The sequence below is a fragment of the Pezoporus flaviventris genome, unplaced genomic scaffold (genome assembly GCF_033815535.1).
Source record: "Pezoporus flaviventris isolate CSIRO_AGI_PZ_B2104156 unplaced genomic scaffold, CSIRO_AGI_Pfla_v1 ptg000041l, whole genome shotgun sequence".
NCBI lineage: Eukaryota > Metazoa > Chordata > Aves > Psittaciformes > Psittacidae > Pezoporus > Pezoporus flaviventris.
Genome location: NW_026892589.1, coordinates 8,975,222 through 8,993,470, shown reverse-complemented (window position 1 = coordinate 8,993,470; position 18,249 = coordinate 8,975,222). Strand labels below are relative to the sequence as shown.

General features: G+C 48.8%; 1 protein-coding gene across 9 annotated transcripts in view; it reads left to right on the top strand.

Annotated features, from left to right (window-relative positions):
• Positions 1–14,335, top strand: part of ULK1 (unc-51 like autophagy activating kinase 1) — an 80,740-nt gene extending 66,405 nt beyond the window's left edge. For 8 of the 9 annotated variants that reach the window (XM_061466134.1, XM_061466132.1, XM_061466131.1 and 5 more), the window contains 8 exons: positions 447–562; positions 1,159–1,302; positions 3,815–4,002; positions 6,672–6,850; positions 6,963–7,081; positions 8,991–9,148; positions 9,320–9,455; positions 11,298–14,335. In XM_061466134.1, coding sequence (XP_061322118.1) covers positions 447–562; positions 1,159–1,302; positions 3,815–4,002; positions 6,672–6,850; positions 6,963–7,081; positions 8,991–9,148; positions 9,320–9,455; positions 11,298–11,353 — 1,096 coding nt within the window. In that variant the 3' untranslated portion in view covers positions 11,354–14,335. The remainder of the gene's footprint in view (positions 1–446; positions 563–1,158; positions 1,303–3,814; positions 4,003–6,671; positions 6,851–6,962; positions 7,082–8,990; positions 9,149–9,319; positions 9,456–11,297) is intronic. The other variant, XM_061466133.1, reaches the window with a different exon arrangement.
• The last annotated feature ends 3,914 nt before the right edge of the window (positions 14,336–18,249 follow it).

The window sequence follows — 18,249 nt, the reverse complement described above, 5'->3', positions numbered from 1 at the left end:
TGTTATGGGTGTTCCTTGTCCATCAAACAGTGAGCACAGGGCTTCAGACCAGAGATGTGTTTGAAAGTCGTGGGCAGAATGTCATCAGTATTGCAGGATACAAAGTCACTCAGGTGTTGGTGTTAATGCAGCTTTCTCCAGTAACCTGGAGGAGTCCTCTGATGCTAATTTCTGTATCTTCCATCAAAGAAAACTTGTGTTGTAATAATGCTTTAGTCAGTACTTGCATTAATGCAATTAGTCACAGTAGTTGCTTGCTTTCTACAAGTAGCAGGAGGTGCTTCAGGTGCTCTGTTGAAAGAGGAAGAATGGTTATTTCAGCTCCAGACTATTCACTGTGTAGTGTTAAGTGGTTGTGGGCCAGGAATGGCAAAAACTGGAGAGGAAGGTACCCGAAACATTGCACCTCTTGACTTTCTGCGTCATGTTGTATATCCTCTTTTTAGATCTCTGAGCACAGGCAGGCTCACTGACCTGCTTCTGAAGGCAGCCTTTGGGGCACAGATCTCAGAAGCTGGCAGCAATGACAGCCTGAACAATGAGAAGCCAATGGAAATTGCAGGTAGGTGGGGAGGCCAGGCAGATCTGGCTGGATATCCTGGGTTGGGGTGAACAGTTTGCCTACATGCTTCCTACAAATGGGAGTCTCCTTTTCTGATGGCTTTTGGCAAAGGAAGTGGCTGCAGTGTGTGAGGAGTGTAATGATGTTTGCTTTCTTCTTTGGAGCTCTCGAAGGGCTGTGGGCTACGTGTGCTGTGTAATTGTTGGCTAGTGGTGTGATTTTTGTAGGCAGGGCTTCCTCTTTGGCCCCTTCTGAATGCGATAACGTGTGGAAGTGGGGACTTTCTGCCAGGCAGCTCAAGTATGAATGGTAGCTCTGCAAGGGTGGGTCTTCCTGGGCTTGCAGGTTGGGAAGTGAGGAGGGAAGAACAGCTGCAGCAGTGCCGTGATGCTGCCAGGCTCGTGTCCTGTAGTGCGTGCCAGCCTGTCCTGTTGTGTTTGTGAGGGATGATGCCTCCAAAGGGAGCACTGGCCTCTGCTGGTAACCACTGTGTCCCAAGAGAGTCTGCAGGAGCACAGAACCACTGGGTGAGGCACACCATGCTCTTGAGTAACTTTCCTGTAATGCCAGTCTGCACCTTTCAACTGTCTCCCCAGCTCCCTCAGGTGCTTACGGAGGGACCCTGCACTCTGGTGCCCGGGCTGGGGGCTCTGCCAGCCCATCCCCAGTGATTTTTACTGTTGGATCCCCTCCCAGTGGAACAACCCCCCCACAGACCACGAGGACCAGGATGTTTTCAGGTAAAGGGCTGATTCCTACCTGCCTGTTCCAGTGGGAATGCCGGGGGCAGAGCAATGTGTTGAATTCCTTGGTGCTGAACACTGGTGGTGGTAGAGGGCTGCGCAGAGCAGTCTGTGGAGCTTAGCTGGTCTAAATGCCTTTGAGGTTCTCGTGCTGGCTCTTGCCATCCACAGTTACTGGTGGTGACTGTTTGCACTGGCAAAAGGACTAATGCCAGATAGTGGTTTTCCAGTAGTGGAAGAGACAGACAAACTCTTGTGTTACTTCCTTGCTCTCTGCTTCAGGAACGATGCTGCAGCTGTTCATAGACCCAGTGTTGCTGATAGGTCAATAGATGTAAAGTCTGTGTTGTGTTCTGATCGTTTTGGATGAGCTATGAATAAAAAGTGTGACCATCTGTGCCGAGCAGCTTCAGTGCACAAGTACTGTTAGGAAAGGGCCAGTATGGCTCTGTATGTACGGTTACTAGTGGTGTTAACTTATGCTCTGAGCTGCCTGAGTAGGAAACTGGGAAATGCACTCCTGCTTGACAGATACTTCTTTTAAGACAATAAGTGCTCTGGCCTCATCAGCCAGCAGCTGAGGCTGTGGCAATTGGCCTTTTTGGGCTCGTGTGTCTGGCAGCTGGAGTCTGTGTTCAGTGTAAGAAAATATCTGGACACTTTTATTTGCATTTTTGGCTTCTTTGAGTTCTTGTCTTGGCTGTTCCTCATCTGAATGTTGTTGACTCTGTTGTTGCTAATTACTGCACGGAAGGTTTGGATGTAACCACAATAAGCTGCTTGACTGGGATGGGGGTACACATGGGCTCAGTTCCTGGGTATAGCTTGCATTTCCATCATAACTAAAGCCACTCACATCCTTGATTGTCTGGAAAGTTGGGACCATAATCCTTTCTTTGTCTCGTCTATTTAGAGGGTAAGCTCTGTAGGGCAGACACTCTTCCAAAGTGTCTGATGGGCCTGTAGCACAATGGGGTTACTATCCTGGCTGCAGCCTCTAGCTACTACTGCAGTGTTATGAATAGAGAATTCAGACTTCCTGTATTGATTTTGTAGGGTTAATAGCAATTTGGAAGCAGATCCAAGCACCAGTTTTTCACAGGTTGATATTTAGATGCTTAAGGGTCTGCCAAACAGCCAAGATCTCAGATTAGATGCCTGAAAGAGATGGCTGTTGAATAGTGAATCTACAATACATACACAGCATTAGATCAAGGCAGTCAAAGCAATGCTGCTTGATACTTCGTTTATTAGGTCTGTGAGTAACTCCTTATGTTATAGTTAATGCACAAAGTTAATGGTGAAAAGGAGAGCTTTGCAAGCTGAAACTCTGCACCCCGAGTGCTTGGACAAGCCATGAGTAAGATCTCTTGATGGATACAAAGGCAGAGCCTTTTTATGAGTCATCAGACCAACTTCTGCAAACAGCCTCTCGGAATTACAGGGTGTCCAGAATGTGATGTTGTTGATCCTTCCCTCTCTCTGAAAGATCTGGCAATGCTCTGCCAGTCTTTTATGATCCACTTAGTTTTGAAGCACAGCTGCCAACAGGGAGGAGAGGAGACTGTGGCTCTCTGCAGATCAGTTGCACATTATTATATCACTGAACCTTCTGAAGGCTGGGTAGGGCAGCAAATTGAATTCTTGGGTAGAAGAGAAACATCTCCCTCCAAAGGATCAGTGACAGTGGAGGATATTGCCTTGGTAGAATTAGCAGAGTATAGTAGCTGATATTGGCATCCCCCTGTGAGACAGAACATAACTCTCTGTGTCAGTGGATATAAAACCCTCTGGAGTGGTGAATGTACTATGAATACCCTGAGACAACTCCTTTTGAAGTATCCATCTTTTATATGCAGTGCGCTCCTAGGGTGGACTCAGTGGTCAAGAAGGGGAAAAGATGATGATGAGGGGATTGTCTGATGGACACCATACGTACTGGTTGTCCTGAATCCTGAGGTTAGGGTCCTGACTCAGCTGAAGTCATTTATTCTCTGCCAGCCTCCTATTTGTAAAGAGGGGGAAGCAGAAATGCAGGGCATGTAATGGAAAGCTCTCCTGGTTTATATCTAAGGGGTTGATGTTTTAAAACCATAGTAAAACCCTCACTTACGAGAGGTGCTCATTCAGTGATAGGGAGCCGGGGTTCAAACCATGCTGATCCTTGGCTGGGAACTTGGCTGTGGTGGTGTGTCATAAAAATCAGCTCAGGAAATCACTGCAGGATTCAGAAAGAGTTTGGGTAAAAAAAGAAAGAATTGTCCCCATAACCAACAGCCACTGTGGAAGGTGTGTTAAATCTGCTTGAGCTCCTAAGCTGGTCTACCCAAGTCACTAAGGAGCTTAGGTTGGGGAGTGGTTACTCTGCATCAAGAGTTGTTGCGTCCTCCTCCAAAGTACCTGTTGCTCGCTCCTATTGGATCCAGGATCCTGGATCCTACAGGACTGTCCCCTCTGCTGACCTACTGTTAATACTTTCAGTAATCCCTTTGCCTGTTTTTCTTCCCAGTGGGGTCTTCCAGCTCTCTCAGTTCTGGAGGCTCATTCACCGGCAGGCACTTGGCAGTGGGAACCGGTGGGGATGCTGCGGAAGGCCCCTCAAGTCTCCGGTACACTTTTGCTGATCCCATCACCGCCAACCTGGAAGGGGCTGTTACATTTGAGGCACCAGAGCTGCCCGAAGAGACGCTCATGGAGGTGGGTACATCCTGGGCAAAGGATGGAGGAGTGAAAGTAAAGCACATCCAGAGGTCAGATAACTCCATGTTTACAGCCAAGGGGTTTGCTTCCCAAGATGGAGCATTGTGGTTTCAAAGACAGTAAGGCCAGTGAAGTGCTCAGAAAAGCCAGGGCATGTTTGGCACTGTTCGGTGACTTTTGAGTCTGCTGCCAAGCTGTTTAATCCATGACCAGGGTTAAAAGTCACCATTTCCAAAGCTGAAATTGCAGGTTGGAAACATCTGGTGCATCCTGTATGAGCAGCTTCTGAAGAAAACCTGGCTAATTTGGGCTTTTTCCCTTATAAAAGGCATGACATAGTGGACTTGAGAGCGTGAGTAGCTCAGTGTATATCATACACTGCCTCCCACATGCACCTGGGGAGTCAGACAGTGATACAGCCTCAGCTGAGAGAGTCTGAACTAGAGTAAACCTGACACTTGTGGTACTGATGGGGTTGGGGGGACACCATGTTCTGCACTAGAACAGCTGAATCGGATTGTGGAGCTGAAAAGCTGCCAGGCTCCCCTTCTCTGCAGGCTGAAGCAAAGCAAATGCTTTTGTAGCTGAGATAAATTTGAAATGTAGGTCAGGCTGCCCATTCGCAGCAGAGGTGGGAGGAAGATTCAGGCACATTTTTAGCTCTACTTGTGATGCCTCCTTGGGCTGCCTGCAACTGGGGAAGGCTCTTTGTATCTGCATTTTGCTGGTGTTGCTAAACCCCCCTAGATAGTCACAGAGAAACGCATACATAAGGATGTGGGTTTGCTCTTATACTTCAGGTTTTATTTAGATCTTTTTTGTTGTTGTTAATTATGCATTGAATTGCATCGTTTGCTTAATTACCTGCAAAGCCAAAGGGCTAGGATTTTCAGCATTGGTGTGATCACAATAGCAGTGAGTTTGAGTGAGCATCCTACCTGTGTGAGGTCCCAGAAGTATGGGCCCCTGCCAGCTGCCACCACTGTGGACACTGGACTGAAGTGTCATAAGGGAGTATCAACTTGATCTTGTTAACAGCACTCAGCTTCTGTCTGTAATGAGTCATTTGTGTTCAGCCATCATTCCTGCTGAGCACAGGAATCCATTTGCATATCACAAAACTTTTACAGTGTGTTTCAAGACCCCTTTGTGCCCTGTGGAGTTGGCCACAATGCAAACCTGGCAGGCTTTCTGGTTTCTGCTGATACTTTCAGGGCATTGAAATCTCACTGTCTGAGCATCCTTGTTTATCTTGGGCAAAGTTGTTGTATTCAGATGGGTGGTTTGTCCATCTTCTGTAAGTTTCTTTAGGTGCAGACAAGGCAAATTAGAGGTTTTAGTTTCTCTTGCAGTGTTTTAAAAACACAATACAGATGGCTACAGAAGGAAAGACTCTTGTGATGCCAAATGAAGCCACAAATGCTGGGATAAGTAACAGAAGCTGACTGTGTAAACAGAGAGGAAGGATTGTGCATTGGTTAGAGATACCAGGCTGAGGCCTGCAAGATCTCAGCAGTTTCCTGCTCTGCCACAAACTTGTTGTATGACTTGGCGATTACTTAATCTCCAGGTTCCTCCTTTGCTTTTAAAGAAAATAGAGGAAGATGGAGATAACACTTCCTTACCATACTGGACTGTCCACGTAGCACAACAGTGGGAGGAGAGATTCATAATTCAGATAGTCAAAGCTGCCTCAGCAGCCAAGTGCCTGAGCCAGTGAATGCAAAACAAAAGCTTGCAGAACTTGAGGACTGGGAGGGTTTTGATAAATTCATGTAGGAAACATCCTTACCCAGCCCCCTTTGAGGGAACTGACCCACTGAGTATGTGAAGATAAAGCAGGTTAGAGAGTACAAAGAGTGGTGTTTCATCTGATCCAGGCAGCAGTTCATGTTGTAGACCCACAAGCACACAGTTTTTCCACAAACACTTAACTTCCCAAAAATGCTTGCAGTGACTTAAGCAATGCAGCTTCCCAGCAATGGGATAATCCCCTTTGATCTGTAACAGCAGAAGAAAAAGTACTTTGAAGTGAACATAGCACTTAGTGTGAGAGGCTGTCTGCCCTCACTAGCTGGACAGGAGCTGCAGATAAAAGGTTGTCCTTGCTGTTTCTTCAGAGGACTCACCCAGGACTCACTGAACTGAACTGGGAGAATATAAAGACCAAAGCTAAGTGAGGGCTGTAAGGGGACACACACTTTGTTTGCAGTTTTCTGCAGCACAGGAGATTGTCACTCATGAAATCCACACTCACGTTCAGTTTTGTACCAGCATTACTGTGGTGGGAACCGGAGCTGGGCCCATGGTGCAGATGAGCTCTCCCCCTTCCTGGCTGACTTCTGAAAGAGTCCCACAGAGCTGGGGTCCCCCTTGGGAAGGGGACATGTAGTTTTGGAGCACATCTCACCAGCTTCTCCAGGGAGCTGCCTGGAAGTTTCTGGCCTGGGGCTGTTGCTTGCTGCTGTTACTGTGGAGGAGGAATTGGTGCCATGCAGGGGCTGAGTTTGGCTGTCCTTGCCCAAAGCAGAGGTGTTAGGGAGCTTTGGGGCTCAGGTGTTGTTTCTGTTAGCTGGGATGAGCTGCTGGCACAGCTCTAGGTGAGCAGCCCTCCCTGGTGTGCCAGCATTCCCTCTGTAACCACCACCTTGGCATCCCTTCAACAGCAAGAGCACACTGACATCCTGCGCAGCCTCCGCTTCACCCTGGCCTTTGTCCACTACGTGATGGAAATTGCTGCCCTTAAAGGCAGCTCCAGCGAGATGAGCAGCTCTGTGACAGCAGAGTACCAGCTCCAGGAGAGCGTGGTGGCCGACCAGATCAGCCTCCTCAGCCGGGAGTGGAGGTAAGGACCAGGGAGAGATGCCCAGATCCCAAGTCTCTGTCACTTCATCTCATAGCAGACATCCTTCAGGTCACTCACTGCTGTCCCTTCATCTATTGTGCTTTCTTTACAGCTATGCAGAGCAGCTGGTGCTGTACCTGAAAGTAGCAGAGCTTCTGTCCTCAGGGCTGCAGATGGCCATAGAGCAGATCAAAGCTGGCAAGCTGTGCCTCTCCTCCACTGTCAAGCAAGGTAAGGGGCTGCTGAGCACAGAGGATTCCTCTGGAATGGAAGTATTAAAAGTATGGCAAAAGGGTGGAGGGGATTGAGTGAGTGTGAATCCATATGTCCTGTGCTTGTTTCTTATCGTCCTCTTGTACAGCCAGGTCTGATTTTATTAACACTGAGAGATTGTTCCTCTCTTCACATTAACTTCATGTCCAAAAGCTCTTGCTCATGCCCTGGTGAGAATCTTCAGCACAGATCAGTGAGAGGGAGATGTATCTTATCTGATTCCTTGTTCATCTCTATCACAGGTGCTTATTTGTACTTGAGTAAGCCCAACTTAATTACACAGTGCATTTCCTAGGAAGTGCTTAGCTGGCAAATGGAGACCTGTCCTGGCAGTGATGATTTTTCAAGTGAAACAAAAACACAGGAAGTACAATACTGGTAATGCCAGAGTCACTTCTTTGTTAGTGTTATGGCCTTAATGTTTGCATCTGACTGGCTGGCTTGTGATGCAAGCTGGCTGTGATTCAGTGATTAGAAAAAAACAGTTTTAAAACTACCACTGTAATATTACTGAGGGAACCTTCTGAAGCAATTGTAGTACTTGACCCACCAGCCACCTTCCCCAAGAGCTCAGTCTTTGAAAGTACTCGTGTTGCCTTGGGATGGGGTGTAAAATAATAGCAGTTAAAGCAGTGAGTATACAGACCTTGTAGCAGGCACTGTGGAGCAAGACACGCAGGTTTAGCTGCACATCTTCCACGAGTTCAGGCTAACAGGAATGTTGTCATGACCCAAATCACTCCTTTCAGGGCAGATTGCAGCATCTAGATTTGTAGTGTAATTTGTCCCTCCATGTGTGGAAATTGGGCAAGGCTGTCCTGTCTTGTTTCTCTCACCACAAAATCTGTTTCCTTTTGGGGCACAGTGAGGACAAGAGGGTTTTCAAGATACTTGTGTCCCATGTATGTGGAAAAATCAGGGAAGCACAACCAGGACACTGCCCTGGAATGTCCTTGGGTGGTGTGTGCCAGGCAGGGTCTGTACCCACAGCAGTCTCTTCTCTGCCTCTCTGTGGTCTTACCTCTGCCTGGCAAGGCTAGGTTGGGTTGCAAGGCCTGGCTCTCATGTGAGGCTGCACCTCTGCATCATAGCTGAGAGGCAGGTTCATGGTATGTGTTGATTTGCCTCCTCCAGGAGTGAATGATTCAGTGTGGGGATTTTCAGTGTGCACATAGCAGTTAATACTCATCAGATGCTGGTGGGAGTTTGTATCCGTAACTTTGTGTAGGCCATGCCATGCAGCTAAGGAGACTCAAAGCTGGGCCATCACTTGCTGATTTGGATTGGTATCTAATCAGAATCACTTTTGATTCCTGATTCTTTATCCTGTAACCTTCCCATATGAGCTGCTGTGTTCAGGAAAGGAGGTGGCCTTTCACAGGCACCAGTGTCCTTTCTTCCCAGGACAGCAGAGTCCTAAGAGAGATTCCCTTGCTTAGTCAGTGCTGCTCATCCACACGCAGCTCCAGCAGCTACCACACACTGGTCACGTACTTCTTCACGGCACGTCAGCACCCATCAGGTAGCAGGAGCTTTGTACCTGGCACGTCTGTTGCTTCTGGTGGGGCATGAGACATCTTGCACAGTGCAAACTGCTCTGCCCTGTGGCAGCTGAAGGAAACAGACCTGGCCTCAGGTGAACTGGGCATACGTGTAGGTGTTGCCACATGCAGGCTTATAACTGGGGAAGGTGACAGAGGAAAGGAGGAGGACCCTATTGGTACAGCAGGTACTTCCCTACCAGTCTTCTGTTTTGAACATAACCCTGTTGTCTTGAAGTTACTTATTTGGGGTCCTGTACATGGAGATTGGGAGGCACAGGGAGGACTAGGAGTATTGCCTAAAGCATTTCCTTCCTTTACTCTAGTTGTGAAGAAGCTGAATGAGCTTTACAAATCCAGTGTCTCATCCTGCCACTGCCTCAACATGAGACTCCAGAGGTTCTTCTTGGACAAACAGAAGCTCATGGATCGGATCAACAGCATCACTGCAGAGAAGCTCATCTTCAGCTATGCTGTGCAAATGGTAATAACCACAGTGCCTGGGAACAGGGTTAGCACAGAGTGAGTGCTGGGCAGTAATGGTTCCTGCTCATGATGCTGTGTGCAGCCTCTGGGTGAAGGAGGTGCTCAGGCAGCTGAGGGGCCATTGGGTCTGGTCGGGGGGTAACCTCTTGGAATGGGGTTGTTGCTGCAGGTACAGTCTGCAGCCCTGGATGAGATGTTCCACCACAGAGAGGACTGTGCACAGAGGTACCACAAGGCTCTGCTGCTCATGGAGGGGCTCCTGAACATCATCACTGAACAGGGCGACATAGAAAACATCAATAAATGTGAGTGTTCAGTGACTTCTTTTTTAATCCCTCTACAAAATGTGGGGTTTTAGCTGCATGGATGAGAAATTTCTTCAGCTGTGTCTTGGAGGACATAGCAGAGATCTCTTGGCTTGTTACAGCTGCTCCAGCCTGGCCTCCTGCTTTCCCAGTGGGAAAACTGTTAGAAATGCAGGTCCCCAGATCTGAGCCATACTTTGAGTTTCCCATGCAGAGCGATTGCCAGGGCTTTGCTGGAGCTTTTGATGTGTGAAGAAACTCGCTGAAGGAAGTGGTTTGGCAACAGCAAGGGCCTGGGTTTGGTTTCCAGCAGGAACCATCCCTCTGACTGCACAGAGCACTTGAACATGAAACTGCAGCGGCTGTGGGGCAGTGATGGCTGATCACAGCGAGGGCTCCTCCTGAAACAGGGCTGCTCCTCGCTCTGGTTCCCAGCCCCTGGCCTGGCTGAGAAGGCAGCAGACAAATACTTTCCTCATCAAGTGCTTGCTGTAGCAGTGAAAGCTGAACTCTTCCCTACTTGCTGTTGTTTGGCTTCCTCTCCCAGGGATCCCTCTGTCTGCTGCTCTGGGCTGTTACCTCCCTTGTGCTCTCCCTTTGTCAGGAAGGGTGTTACTGTGCTGCTGCAGGCTCTGCGCTGTGTGGAGTGGAAAGCACTGACCTTGCTTGCTCAGAGCGCACTTTCCCTGCCCTTACAGCTGGGGTTAATCATTGCTGTAGTCCCTCACTGTGGGAGGGGATGGGGAATAGCTATTGTCTGTCGGAGCAGCTTGACTTGGCCACAGCCAAACCAGCCCATCTGCAGCCATCCCAACGGCATCAGCATGGCTGAGGGGAGCAGCTGCAGCTGGCAAACTGCTGCCTCTCCCCGTTGCTGGCTTCCTGCTGCCTTCCATGGGCCAGGATCCAGAGTGCTGCCAGGCTGCTCTAGCCATCCGTGCAGGCAGAGCTCACGGATAGGTAATGAGAGGAGAGGTTTCTGTCTCAGAAGCAATCAGTCAGTTAATTATCACCAGCTCTCAGAGCTGACACGAGGCTCGCTGAAGGAGAGCAAAGGGAGATTGGCAGGTCATGCGTGGTACCTGAGGGCTCAGTGAATAGGGAATACTAAGTAGTGTCTGTTGTACTGTTTCTTACCAAACCTAAATCACATCTTTTGTCCAGAGATACAGCTAATGCATCTAATAGATTTATTTTCTCAAGTGATATCCTGGTATTCCCTGCTTTACCCTCTGTTCCAGCTTCCCAATTGAGCTGTTCTCTGGTAGGCTGTAGTGGGTATGCATTTGATTTTAGATCTCAGGTATATGATAACTTCATTCTGAATAGTAAAACAATGAACCTAGAAATGACAGCAGGTCTTCCTGTGAGAGGAATTGATTCCACCAAACCCTGAGCTTTTGAGAGAGTCTTGGGCTCAGACAGTGAGGATCTGGCACTGACCATGCTGGGCTGTGTCAGTCTCCCACTTGTAAGCCATGACAAATGGCGTTGCAGACCTTGAGTCATCCTGCTGCTGGCAAAAGCCACTCCAATAACTAGAAGTGATTAAATTGTTCCCGGCAGCCGGTGGTTCTTTATAACATCTTGATACCTCTGTCAGAACAGGCTTTCATTGCTGCATCTCTGATTATTCAGCCCTTTGACCTGTCCCTTCCCAGCGTGGTGGTTGTGGTCAGGTCCTCACTTAGTCTAAAGCAGTGCCTGGTAATGATTCTCAAAGGGCTGCTTTGATTTGATGGAGTTCTGCCTTTTCCTCCCAATCTCCAGCATGTTTTGGTTGTCTTTATATTACCAGGGAAATGAGAGGCTGATTTCTTGCGGTGTTGTTTTGTGTCCCAGGTAAGCTGTGCATCGAGCGCAGGCTGTCGGCGCTGCTGTCGGGGTTCTGTGCCTGATGTCACGGTTGCTGTTCCTCACGCCCCAGCTGATGGCTTCGTTTCCAGTGTCCTGTTGCTGTGGTGGGAAGCGATTCTGGCAGCAGGAGCCCTGGAGGATGAACTGCTCAGTGTTTCGTATTACGACGCTTTGGGAAGTTGTTCCACGGACTCGGATCCCTTTGTGGGGATGTGTGACTGCAGCAAGCACAAATACTCCCCTGCCCAAAGGCCTGGGTGAAGGTGTAACCGACGTGGAAAGGTTTCCCTCGTTGCCAGAGGGGTTGAAGGATAGAAAAATGCTTCTTCCCAGCACTTTGAAGGATAAGACTGCTGCCTATCCCTCTTGCTTAAGAACAGGGTATTCCAGTGCTGTGTCCATTGCAGGCGATGGATGTGCTGAAACTGCTGGCTTCAGTTAACGTTGGAGGGTGTCATTCAGAAATCAAGGCCAGTTTGTGTACTTCCCCCTACCCAGCTGAGAGCCAGGCATCTTCAAGCTTCCTGGCACCCTGAGGCTCCCCTCCTTTCCCTCCACTGTCCCTTCTCACACGTGTTTATGCCTTGGAGTGCTTACTGAATGGCAGAGGAGGGAGGCAGCTCCCTATTGCCTGAGTGCTGCTGAAGTAGCTCCCACCTCGACAGACTTGCTGAGCGAGGCAGAGGATGGTCTGCGCTGGGGCAGGTTGTGTCTCCCATGTGTGCAAACTATGCAGGGAGAGAGACTGCACAGGGAACAGGAGGATGACAAAGTATTAACGCTCCTGTGTTGGTAAGAAGCCAAAATGAATCCGTTCCTCACTTGGTCCCCAAGCTCAGCGGGATCAACATGAAGGACTCGTGGCTGTTCAGTAGGTGTCTACCAGGAGGAAGCACTAGCGCTGTCCTGCTTTCAGCTCAATAACCCCTTTCCTGGAGCCCTCACCCCACCCCAAACTGAAAACACTAGCTTTGTGAATCAAAGGAGCACTTTACTCACTATGGGAACTTTGAGGAGTTGACTTTGCATCACACGACAACCCAGGAACATCACGACTGTTAGGAATGCTGTTCTTTTTATTCCTTTTCCTTGCTTCCTGGTTGTTTTATTGCACTACGTGTGTGCGTATATTAATATGTATTCCTCTGGGTGAATATATATTGATATAGGTCTGGTTTGTATGTAACTGTACGTATTTAACTGTACTGTATCTTGTGAGTGTGAGGCAGAAAGCACTGCAGAGTCTGTGCTGTTCCTCCTCCACAGCAGGCAAAGCTGACTTGCAGTACCAAGGTTTGTTTTGTTATTTAAATGTTCTTTTAAGGACAGTCAGTATAAAGCTTTTTAAAGAGCTCAAGAACAGGCTTTCAGATCCCACACACAATTGGAAACCCTTTTTTTTTTTTAAGTTTTATTTGCTGCTTTGTGTTTTTTATAAAGAAATCTCGTAGTGTTCAGTTTTATGTTCAGCATTTCTTCTAAGGAGACTCTGTAGCCAAATGAGACTGCGGGTGTGAGTGGCTCTGGCTGAGGCTTCGGATGCTGTGAGCATGTGTGAGAGGAGAGCTGGCTGCCTTTCCGTCTGCGTGTGCATGTGTGTGTCTTAATTTATCAGTCGTGGCAGTATTCTGTTAGCGCTGGGCAGAAAACGATCTTTGAAAGCAACTCAAAACCTCAGGCTTTGTTCTTTTGGGATCTCAACGTAGTTTGCACATGGTGGTTAAGTCCTCGTCGCCTTTTTCCTCTCAATACTGGCACGTTCAGTGTGATACTTTACAGAGGGTTTCAGGAGCAACTCGATTGACTTTGGAGCTGGCATCATCTTTGGCATCGTGGGTGTTGAAACGCCAATAAATGAATTCAAAGATACTCCCAGTTGCCCCAGACAGGGACGTTTAAGTGTAGCTTTCACAAATGCTTCAGTGTTGGGCCGCTGTTACATCCTGCACTCGCAGCCTGCTGCTTCTGTGGCCGTTGTGCTTGTGCCTGGGACAAAGAGAAGAGAAGGATACATCCCCAACCAGCTGAGGCCCAGCCTGTGGATGGGAGCGCCGAGGAGACCCAGACTGCTGCCCAAAGGCTATTGCCAGTGCTGCAAAGGGCTACGCTGTGGGATGTGGCACGGGAGCACCAGTCCAGGACTGACTCCGCAATAGACACCCCGAGCCCTCCCAGCACACACCGACAGCCTCCAGCCCAGGACATGCAGGTAGGATGCTCCCTGTGCATGGCGAGCTCAGCACTAACCTTCCAGCCCTGCTTCATTACTTGAATGTATCCAAATCGTCCACATTCAATGTACACAAGTATATATTGCTCCAAAAAAGCGTGGTTTACAGACCTACAGCCGGTATATATGTATGTGTTTGTGTATATACATACGAGGAGGTGCGTGTGTGCGTGTATGTGTATAGATACACACGCAAACACAGACGTGTATATATAGGTTTTCTCTCAATACTTGAAACTTAGCCACTGTGCTTGAAAAAAAAAAAACCAACAAAAACACATAAGAAAACACATAAAAACCCACCCCAAAAATGTGGGGGAAGGGGGGGGGGGGGAATGAGACAGGTGATTTATTTTGCCATCACTTTGGTGACTTTCTTTTTTATCTAATTGCATGGAGCGTGAAACCAACTTTTTTTGGTGAATATTTATTGCTTTGTAGACAAGGTATGCAAAAAAAAAAAAAAACCAAACCCAAAAAAGAGAAAAAAGCAAGAAACCAGCCCAAAAGCAGCCCCTACCTGTGAAGTTGCTAGTGTAGTCCACCCGCTGGTGTCATGGCTTCCTTCCTGTTGCAGCGTTTGTGTCTGGTGTCTTCAATAGATTTCAAGAAACCTCAGTCTATTAAACGCGTCCCTTCAGGTTTGTGAGAGCGGATGGTGGTGATGTTCTTTATCAGCAATGCTTGAGACTTTGTCAACGTTTTTTATTTGTGTTTTGTGTGACTTTTTTTTTTTTTGGCTTTAAATTGTACAACACCAATTTAAGAAAATAAAACTGATTTGAAATTGTTAGTGCTCTGTTGTCAGTGCTTCATGACCCCACTCGGGGCAGTGTCTGAGTGAGGGGTTTCGGGTGTTTGGTGCTACCAGCTTTGCCTTTCAGGTGGAAAAGTGCTGTTATCCCCTTTCCACAGAGGATGAAGATCAGAAAAGCTCCCTTGCCTAAAGCCACATGTGAAGCCTTTGAACCTGGAAGCCATTAAGCCAGTTTCTAGATGGTGCTGTAGTCACTGTTCATCATCCATCCTTCTTACCTGGACATACTCTCCTGCTATGGTTAGAAACTCTGTCATGAGTTGGCAGCAGATCCCTTCCCATCCAGGCAGATGCTTAAATATCATCCCTGTTGCAGTATTTACAAGTTGGAGCAATTTATTAGTTGGCACTCCAGCATGAAGCACGCTGGGGCAGGGGTGTCTGTAGGGACAGTGTAGGTTCGTGGTGGTGTTTTCATGCATTATTTTAAACCCTAGGGGGTTTTAACCAATAGAGTCAGGCAGCTTGTTGCTGTACAGCAGAAGGTACTTCAAGATGAAGTGTGAGCATAGTGGTAAGATTGGGGTATTTTTAATTAAGTATTTTCCTGCCATGTTTGTCCTCGTTGCAGTCTGACATTTGAACACAACAGGTTGGCTTCCTTGTGCCCACGTAGCTGTGCAGAAAGTCACTGGACATGGCAAAAAGTTCAATGAGGATTCTGTGAGCATCGGTCCTGACTTCAGGTGCCAGACAGGCAGTTGTAGTCCCTGCTCTGCATGGAAGGCTTTATGATGGAGAGCTAAGCTCTGCCCTGGGATGTGAGAACCATCCTGAATAAACCAGTCCTTCCACTGAGAGAAACTTTGGCCACAAAGGTGTAAACTTCAGGAGCCAAATACCACAATTCCACCAAACGTTTCCCAGAACTCCTCTTGCTGGACTGTGCATGTTGGCCATGAGCATCCCTGGAGATCCCTGTACGGGGTGACTCCGCACCACCCTGTACAGCCACTTGCCTCTGTTGTCTTTTGGCAAGAAAAGACCCGATTTCAAAATCCTGATTTACCATGAGCTGGAATTGTTCTTTCTTGCTCAGCCCTATTTATAACTCCTGTTTCCTGCCCCTGCCTTTCCCACCGCAGGGAACTGGACACCGCGTGTTCGCTCCGTGAGAATGATCCTGCCTGGAAGCACCAGGCTCTGGTCACTTGACGTTAGCGCTGACTCATGGGCAGGGATTCCTTTTCCCTGCAGCGCTGCTCCACGCCTGGCACCTCAGCATGCTTGGATCTTTGAGGGTTTTGGTGTTGTGGGGGGGATTTAACACGTAAAGCCCCCTTTTGTGTGTAAAACCTTGTGTGTGTTTGTTCCCTGGGCATGGGGTAAAGAATATGTGTGTGTATATAAATATATGTGTGTATATGTGTATATATATATAAAGTTTCTGATACTGAGGGTAAAGGAGGAAGTCGGTTTTGAAGCTCCCTGTGAAGAAGTTTAAGGGTTCAGGTGGAAAACCTATAGCCAAATGAAAGATAAATCACTGCATGTCACACGCCTGTGTAAATAGAGAGTGCTCTGCTGAATCCATAGGACTCTTTCACAGGTAGCAAAGCCTTTGAACCTGGGGAAAGTGCTGGCTGGAGAGACTTAAACAACAGGGACAAACAGCCTCTTCTAACAGCACTAAACCACGGGGCCGGGGCAGTTCACAGCACCAGTGAACATTGCACAACCTTCTAGATGACGACTGTGACGTTTCACTGCTGTTGTTTGAAGGAGAAAACAAACCCAAGCCATTCTTCCAGGGCATTTGGCTTCACTCCCGTGTTTTATATTTAGTTGTTGGTAAGTACGTCAGCAAAAACGTGCTCATTCAACTCTGAGAGATTAGAGGTGACTCAGTGACATCAAGGAAGCAGAAACGGGGTGGGGGGGGGTGTTGCACCAAGATACAAAGACCAAGCTTTAAAGCTCTTTTAAAGCTTTGTGAGGAGTTGACTCCTTCATGGAGTATTTTAGCTCTTCACCTGCATTGTGCCTGGTTACAGCTCCTGTGTGCTCACCTGAGCAGGGTGGTGCTGAGGGAGGGGACAGGCTGTGTGTGCCAGGAGGACCATGCACTGCCATAACTCTGCAGGGCAGGAGCCAGTGCTCTCCAGACAAATCCTAGCGGCTGGATTTGTTTGGATGTATTACCGTAAATGCAGTGCTGGTGCTGGGTGCCATTCCCTAGATGAGGAATGACGCATAGTGCGGGGATACAAACCTCCCTGGGACCTTTCTGTTCTAAAAACAGCATTTTTAGTGACAATAGAGTCAGAACCACCCCCCTCCTGGGAGCTGAAGCCTGGCATGGGATTTGAGTGCTTCCAGAAAACAAATAGTGTGCTTCTAGGAATGAGCTTAGGCAAATGATGTCAAACCCAGGTTTCTGCATTAGGGCTGGTTCAGCCTGGAGAAGAGAAGGCTCCTTAAAGGGAGACCTTAGAGCAGCTCCAGTGCCTAAAGGGGTGACGAGAACCCTGGAGAAGTGCTTTGGACAAGGGCCTGTAGGGACAGCACAAGGGGGAATGGCTTGAACCTGGCAGAGGGCGGTTGAGATGAGACGCGAGCAGAGGCAGCTCCGGGAGGAGGCGGCGGCCGGCGCTGCCAGAGCTCCCCCTGCAGGCTGCTCTGCCCCGGCTCCCGCACCCGCACCGGGACCGGTTCTGCAGCCCTCTCCAAACACGTCCGGCAGGCCCGGGGCGGGGAGCAGCGGGACTCTGGGAGGGAGGGAGGGAGAATGGAGCAAGGAACCCCTGAATGGTTTGTGTTGAAGGCACCTTAAAGCTCACCCAGCTCCAACCCCTGCCACGGGCAGGGACACCTTCCACTGAGCAGCTTGCTCCAAGCCCCTGTGTCCAACCTGGCCTTGAACACTGCCAGGGATGGGGCAGCCACAGCTTCTCTGGGCACCCTGTGCCAGCGCCTCAGCACCCTCACAGGGAAGAGGTTCCTCCTTATACCTAAATCTCTCCTCTGCTGGTTTAAAGCCATTCCCCCTTTCCTGTCCATATAGTCCCTTGTAAAAAGTCCCTCTCCAGATTTCTTGTCACCCCTTTAGGCACTGGAAGACTGCTGTAAGGTCTCCCTGGAGCCTTCTCCATGTTGAAGCACCCCAGATCTCTCAGCATGTCCTCATAGGAGAGGTGCTCCTGCCCTCTTTTGGGGCTGTTTTGAAGGACCCCTGTGAGCCCCCTTATAAACCACTGATAGAGATATCATTATGAAAAAACAAGCAATGTGCCCCAAACCATGTCTCTGCCCCTTTCCTGCAGCTATCTCGCTCCCTGTGCTGACCAGCTGTTCCACAAAGGTGTAATTGTCCGTGAGCCTCCCCATGCACTGCTACCCGGGAAGGTTTTACGAGGCTGATTTCACTGCTGAGTAAACTTGATGGCAGCACTCTCACTTAAGGCCAAGCAGATGTAACGTTTAAAGTGCTTTAATTTTAGCAGTCCTATTAAACACGTATGAAACGTTCTGCTCCTCACATAAACAGCAGGGGACTTTGTGGGCTGTTTGCACCGATTCCAATTCAATCCAATCCAATCCAATGTGTGTGAGAGGAATGCAGCCCCTTGTTCGTTTGGTTCCTGAAGACGCTGGCTGTGCATTGCAAATCAAATCCAAGCCAGTCTGCTGGCATTGCAGGCCCCACACAGGGATCTGCAGCCGTGCTCGGCCTTCCCGGGGCTGCCTCCCACAGCACTGACCGAGCGGCGCCTCTGTCAGGTCGCTTTGATTCCTCCCTGCCTTCGGTAGCCGCCTGTTTAAAGGCAGAAGAGGGAAATCAAAATGGAAGAGGCAGCGTGTGCTGGGGCACGTTGAGAGCAGAGCTGGTGCTGCCTGTTTTGAAGCCCCTTTGCTGCTCCTGAATACGTAAGGGGCTGGGATACCAAAGC